Below are 7,544 nucleotides of genomic sequence, written 5' to 3'. Positions count from 1 at the left end.
CCAGACCAGGGCTCGAACCCGTGTCCCCTGCATTAGCAGGCAGATTCTCAACCACTGTGCCACCAGGGAAGCACAGTAGTTGTGGTTTTTTAAAGGATTTTTAAAATACTATCTGCAGCTGACATTTGCCTACAGATAAGTACTGAGGCAAGGGCTTACTTAATGAGGGGATTCCCAGGCAGTTCTCTGGGGATGTGCCGAAGATGCCATATTAGAATAGCCATAACTCCTCCCATTTTTGTTATTTTTGTGGAAATCTGTGAATATCATTACCTTGAGTGTACTACATCCTGAAATACTCAAGTGGTTCTGAAAATGTACTAAGAAAAAGGTTATAAAATGGATCAGTGGGGAAAAGGAAGAGGTTTAATTTATATATATATATATATATATATATATATATATATATATATATACACACATACAATTTTTACATGTAATTTATATATCACAATCAAAATTGCAAATAATAAAAGTATTCCTGTAAATTTTACAACCCAGAAGATATTCAGTACCAGAGACAGAATGAGAGAGAGAGAGAGAGCAAGAAAGCAAAAGGTGGGACCTTAGAAATCTTGGCTTTCTAAGATTTCTAAATCTTGGAACTTCCTTCCCTTAGACACATAAAAGGTAAGAACAGAAAACGTGAGGGCTAGAGGTAAACCTTCTCACAAAAATAAACATTCACAGACACACACACAAACACACACACACACACACACACACACACTGCTAAAAACAGCTAGAAAGATTCTTCATTTCTTTTTTTCCTCCAAAATGTAAATGGCAGGCTTTTTTATTCAACTGTATTTCAAGGGTAAGTTGACACTGGATGCCCCTGGTGGCGCAGTGGTTAAGAATCCGCCTGCCAATGCAGGGGACACGGGTTCCACTCCTGGTTGGGGAAGATCCCACCTGCCTCGGAACAACTAAGCCTGTGAGCCACCACTACTGAGCCCACACTCTGCAACAAGAGAAGCCACTGCAATGAGAAGCCCATGCACTGCAACAAAGAGTAGCCCCCACTCGCTACAACTAGAGAAAAGCCCATGCGCAGCAACGAAGACCCAATGCAGCCAAAAATAAATAAATTAATTTTTTTAAAAAAGGGTAAGTTGACACCATCATCTGAGAAGTTACTCCAGACAGAAACTGGGAGTCACCTTTAACATCGTCTCCTCCCCACCCCCACCCATCCCAGCCAACCAGCCAGTCAGCCTTTTCTATTCGACTTGTGAAATACGTTTAAGGCCTGTCGACTTCTCTCCCTCCTCGTCCTAATCCAAGCTTCCACCACTTCTGACCCGGATAATCACAGAACCTGTCTCCTTGCTGCCAGGCCCTCCGTCCACACTGCACACCAGGAGCCCCCAGGCAGACCCTTTGTTGCAGAGTGAACGGCTGGAGGAAAAGCTTAGGACTTCAATTTATCTCACCCTTTAAAACGACTATTCTGTATTTTATAATACACATAACATGATGCGTATACAAACGTGCTTGTATTGGCATGCGGAATTTAAATGTTTTATTGATAGAGGTACACTACTTAAAAAGTTTGGTGGACACTACTCTATAGAGCAGTCAGAGTGCTTCATAAAAATACAGATCTGGTCATGTTAATTCTTTAGCTTAAACCATTCAATGGCTTCCCATCATCCACAGAGTCCAAAATCTGTGACAGTTCCTGCAAACCCTGAAGGACGTGTCTACGTCTCTGGTTGCACTGCAACCTCCTCCCTTTCCCGGGCATGGGGCTCTGTCCCCCTGACTCTCTGCTCCTCCTCTGAAGCCACGTTTTTCCCCGCAGTAAACCACACACGCCCTTCCCTTGGCCTCCACGAAGCTTTAGGTCACGGGTTTAATGTTGCTTTCTTCCCTGACACCCCCTGCCCTGCACACCACCTCTCTCCAATCCAAATGTCCCTGGGTTCAGCTCTCCTAGCGCCCTGCATTTTCCACCACGGGACTTGGCAGAGCTGCTATTATACATGTATAGTTCTTTGGTCAATGTCTTCAGGAGAACCTGTTTGCCGCTGTAACTCCCAGTACCTAATAAGGGCACAATAAATGTTTGTTGAACAAAGAATGAATTCAAGTACCAATTCCCACGCACACACTTACTTCCAAAAGTTAGGGAGCCTCAGAGGACTGTCAGAGCATCGTCTCAGGGAATCTCTGGCCTTTCCGGGGTTCACCTGCCCCGCTCCAGAACACCTGAAGACTGGGTCTTGATGAGCCATCCGTTTGTCTATGAGGACTTTTGAGAGGCCCCTGAGCTATGCCTCCCCAGCACCGTCTGAAAAGCTTTAGCACAGCACTTAGTGATGCATAACCACCTCTTTCCGCTTCTGCTTCTGCATCAAGACTGATTGTCTTCAGGACTTGGAGCTTCTCATTCATCTTTGGGAGTTTATAACACAGGCATTTCACAAGTGACTGGACATTTCTGGTGTCCCAAGTTCTTCTGTAAAAAAAACAGTTTCAGCTTGTTTAATTTCCAGAATTCGCAAAAAGTTCAAACTATCCCTTAGAACGAAGCAAATGTACTGGGTGGGTATCTTTATTTTTAAAAAATTTTTATTGAAGTATAGTTGATGTACAGTGTCATATTAATTTCTGCTGTACAACAAAGTGACTCAGTTATACATATATATATTCTTTTTCAAATTTTTTTCCATGATAGTTTATCATAGGATATTGAATATAGTTCCCTGTGCTATACAGTAGGACCTTGTTGTTTATTTATCCTGTATATAATAGTCTGTATCTGCTAACCCCACAATCCTGGTCCAGCCCTTCCCCACCTCCCTCTGTTCTCTATGACCATGAGTCTGTTTCTGTTTTGCAGATATGTTCATTTGTGTCGTATTTTAGATTCCACATGTTAAGTGAGATCATATGGTATTTGTCTTTCTCTGATTTACTTTGCTTAGTATGATAATCTCTAGGTCCATCCATGTTGCTGCAAATGGCATTATTTCATTCTTTTTTATGAATGAGTGATATTCCACTGTAAATATACCACATCGTCTTTATCCATTAATCTGTTGATGGACATTTAAGCTATTTTCATGACTTGGCTATTGTAAACAGTGCTGTTATGAACACAGGGGTGCAGATATCTTTTATTTTCTTTTAAAATTTATATATTTATACATATGAACAAGACTTACCAAAACAGTAACTATATTTTTTTCTCTATAGAAGGATTACAGGTGATCTTTATTTCATGTCATGTTTGTCTGTTTCCCAGCTTCTATGGAGATGTATATTAATTTTATTTTTTTATTTTTTAGATTTTTTATACAGCATGTTGTTATTAGTTATCCATTTTATACATATTAGTGTATACATGTCAATCCCAATCTCCCAATTCACACCACCACCACCACCCCCTGCCACTTTCCTCCCTTGGTGTCCATACATTTGTTCTCTACATCTGTATCTCTATTTCTGCCCTGCAAACCGCTTCATCTGTACCATTTTTCTAGGTTGCACATATATGCGTTAATATACCATATTTGTTTTTCTCTTTCTGACTTACTTCACTCTGTATGACAGTCTCTAGATCCATCCACATCTCTACAAATGACCCAATTTTGTTCCTTTTTATGGCTGAGTAATATTCCATTATATATATGTACCACATCTTCTTTATCCATCGTATGTCAATGGACATTTAGGTTACTTCCATGATCTGGCTATTGTAAACAGTGATGCAATGAACATTGGGGTTCATGACTCTTTTTGAATTATGGTTTTCTCAGGGTATATGCCCAGCAGTGGCATTGCTGGATCATGTGGTAATTCTATTTTTAGTTTTTGAAGGAACCTCCATACTGTTCTCCATAGTGGCTGTATCAATTTACATTCCCACCAACAGTGCAAGAGGGTTTGCTTTTCTCCACACCCTCTCCAGCATTTGCTGTTTGTAGATTTTCTGATGGTGCCCATGCTAAATGTGTGAAGTGATACCTCATTGTAGTTTTGATTTGCATTTCTCTAATAATTAGTGATGTTGAGCACCTTTTCATGTGCTTCTTGGCCATCTGTATGTCTTCTTTGGAGAAATGTCTATAGAGGTCTTCTGCCCACTTTTGGATTCGGTTGTTTGTTTTTTTAATATTGAGCTGCATGAACTGTTTATATATTTTGGAGATTAATCCTTTGTCCGTTGATTCATTTGTAAATATTTTCTCCTATTCCAAAGGTTGTCTTTTCGTCTTGTTTGAAGTTTCCTTTGGTTTGCAAAGGGTTTTAAGTTTCATTAGGTCCCATCTGTTTATTTTTGTTTTTATTTCCATTACTCTAGGAGGTGGATCAAAAAAGATCTTGCTGTGATTTATGTCAAAGAGTGTTCTTCCTATGTTTTCCTCTAAGAGTTTTATAGTGTCTGGTCTTATATTTAGGTCTCTAATCCATTTTTAGTTTATTTTTGGGTATAGTGTTAGGGAGTGTTCTAATTTCATTATTTTACATGTGGCTGTCCAGTTTTCCCAGCATCACTTATTGAAGAGACTGTCTTTTCTCCTTTGCATATCCTTCTCTCTTGTCATACATTAGTTGACCATAGGTGAATGGGTTTATGTCTGGGCTTTCTTTTTCCATTGATCTATATTTCTGTGCCAGTATCATATTTTCTTCATTACTGTAGCTTTGTAGTATAGTCTGAAATCAGCTCCATTTTTGTCCAGCTCTGTTTTTTTCCTCAATACTGCTTTGGCTATTCGGGGTCTTTTGTGTCTCCACACAAATTTTAAGATTTTTTGTTCTAGTTCTGTGAAAAAATGTCATTGGTAATTTGATAGGGATTGCATTGAATCTGTAGATTGCTTTGGGTAGTTTTCACAATATTGATTCTTCCAATCCAAGAACACGGTATATCTCTCCATCTGTTGGTATCATCTTTAATTTCTTTCATCAGTGTCTTATAGTTTTCTGCATACAGGTCTTTTGTCTCCCTAGGAAGGTTTATTGCTAGGTATTTTATTCTTTTTGTTGTAATGGTAAATGGAGTGTTTCCTTAATTTCTCTTTCAGATTTTTCATCATCAGTGTATAGGAATGTAAAAGATTTCTATGCATTAATTTTGTATCCTGCAACTTTACCAAATTCATTGATTAGCTCTAGTAGTTTTCTGGTGGCATCTTTAGGATTCTCTGTGTATACTATCATGTCATCTGCAAACAGTGACAGTTTTACTTCTTTTCCAATTTGTATTCCTTTTATTTCTTTTTCTTCTCTGATTGCTGTGGCTAGGACTTCCAAAACTATGTTGAATAATAGTGGCGAGAGTGGACATCCTTGTCTTCCTGATCTTAGAGGAAATGCTTTCAGTTTTTCACCATTGAGAATGATGTTTGCTGTGGGTTTGTTGTACATGGCCTTTACTATGTTGAGATAGGTTCCCTCTATGCCCACTTTCTGGAGAGTTTTTACCATAAATGGGTGTTGAATTTTGTCAAAATCTTTTTCTGCATCTATTGAGATGATCATATGGTTTTTATTCTTCAATTTGTTAATATGGTGTGTCACATTGATTGATTTGCATATATTGAAGAATCCTTGCATCCCTGGGATAGGTCCCACTTGATCATGGTGTATGATCCTTTTAATGTGTTGTTGGATTCTGTTTGCTAGTATTTTGTTGAGGATTTTTGCATCTATATTCATCAGTGATATTGGTCTGTAATTTTCTTTTTTTGTAGCATCTTTGTCTGGTTTTGGTATCAGGGTGACGGTGGCCTCATAGAATGAGTTCGGGAGTGGTCTTTCCTGTGCAATTTTTTGGAAGAGTCTGAGAAGGATAGGTGTTAGCTCTTCTTTAAATGTTTGATAGAATTCACCTGTGAAGCCATCTGGTCCTGGACTTTTGTTTGTTGAAGATTTTAAATCACAGTTTCAATTTCATTACCTGTGATTGGTCTGTTCATATTTTTCTTTCTTCCTGGCTCAGTATTGGCAGATTATACCTTTCTAAGAATTTGTCCATTTCTTCTAGGTTGTCCATTTTATTGGCATAGAGTTGCTTGTAGTAGTCTCTTAGGATGGTTTGTATTTCTGCGGTGTCTGTTGTAACTTCTCCTTTTTCATTTCTAATTTTATTGATTTGAGTCCTCTCCCTCTTTTTCTTGATGAGTCTGGCTAACAGTTTATCAATTTTGTTTATCTTCTTAAAGATCCAGCTTTTAATTTTATTGATCTTTGCTACTGTTTTCTTTGTTTCTATTTCATTTATTTCTGCTCTGATCTTTATGATTTCTTTCCTTCTACTAACTTTGGGTTTTGTTTGTTCCTCTTTCTCTAGTTCCTTTAGGTGTAAGGTTAGATTGTTTACTTGAGATTTTTCTTGTTTCTTGAGGTAGGCTTGTATTGCTATAAACTTCCCTCTTAGAACTGCTTTTGCTGTATCACATAGGTTTTGGATCCTTGTGTTTTCATTGTAAATTGTCTCTAGGTATTTTTTGATTTCCTCTTTGATTTCTTCAGTGATCTCTTGGTTATTTAGTAATGTATTGTTTAGCCTCTGTGTGTTTGAGTTTTTTACATTCTTTTCCCTGTAACTGATTTCTAGTCTCATAGTGTTGTGTTCAAAAAAGGTGCTTGATATGATTTCAATTTTCTTAAATTTAACACTTAAGAAATCTTAAATTTGCTTGATTTGTGACCCAAGATGTGATCTATTCTGGAGAATGTTCTGTGTGCATTTGAGAAAAAAGTGTAACCTGCTGTTTTTGGATGGAACGTCCTATAAATATAAATTAAATCTATCTGGTCTATTGTGTCATTTAAAGCTTGTGTTTCCTTATTAATTTTCTGTTTGGATGATCTATTGGTGTAAGTGAGGTGTTAAAGTCCCCTACTATTATTATGCTACAGTCGATTTCCTCTTTTATAGTTGTTAGCAGTTGCCTTATGTATTGAGGTGCTCCTATGTTAGATACATATATATTTATAATTGTTATATCTTCTTCTTGGATTGATCCCTTGATCATTATGTAGTGTCCTTCCTTGCCTCTTGTAACATTCTTTATTTTAAGGTCTATTTTATCTGATATGAGTATTGCTGCTCCAGCTTTCTTTTGATTTCCATTTACATGGAATATCTTTTTCCATCCCCTCTTTTGCAGTCTGTATGTTTCCCTACGTCTGAAGGGGGTCTCTTGTAGACAGCAGATATATAAGTCTTGTTTTTGTATCCATTCAGTGAGCCTGTGTCTTTTGGTTGGAGCATTTAATCCATTCACGTTTAAGGTAATTATCGACATGCATGTTCCTATTACCATTTTCTTAATTGTTATGTGTTTGTTTTTGTAGGTCCTTTTCTTCTCTTGTGTTTCCCGCTTAGAGAAGTTCCTTTAGCATTTGTTGTACAGCTCGTTTGGTGGTGCTGAATTCTCTTAGCTTCTGCTTCTCTGTAAAGCTTTTGATTTCTCTGTCGAATCTGAATGAGATACTTGCTGGGTAGAGTAATCTTCATTGTAGATTCTTTCTTTTCATCACTTTAAATATATCATGCCACTCCCTTCTCGTTTGTAGAGTTT

The 7,544-nt window shown here is 37.7% G+C and overlaps 1 protein-coding gene across 4 annotated transcripts in view; it reads right to left on the bottom strand.

Moving 5' to 3' along the window:
• Positions 1 to 1,564: 1,564 nt before the first annotated feature.
• Positions 1,565 to 7,544, bottom strand: part of MND1 (meiotic nuclear divisions 1) — a 95,744-nt gene continuing 89,764 nt past the window's right edge. For 2 of the 4 annotated variants that reach the window (XM_067035699.1, XM_067035696.1), the window contains one exon: positions 1,565 to 2,464. Coding sequence is in view for 2 of the 4 variants with exons in the window: in XM_067035696.1 (XP_066891797.1) it covers positions 2,427 to 2,464 (38 nt within the window). In the remaining 2 variants the exon portion in view is untranslated. The remainder of the gene's footprint in view (positions 2,465 to 7,544) is intronic. The other 2 variants (XM_067035697.1, XM_067035700.1) reach the window with 2 other exon arrangements.

The sequence above is a fragment of the Kogia breviceps genome, chromosome 6 (assembly GCF_026419965.1).
Source record: "Kogia breviceps isolate mKogBre1 chromosome 6, mKogBre1 haplotype 1, whole genome shotgun sequence".
NCBI classification, from domain to species: Eukaryota; Metazoa; Chordata; class Mammalia; order Artiodactyla; family Physeteridae; genus Kogia; species Kogia breviceps.
The sequence above is the reverse complement of the archived record's forward strand: the minus strand, read 5'-3'. Positions and strand labels throughout refer to the sequence as shown.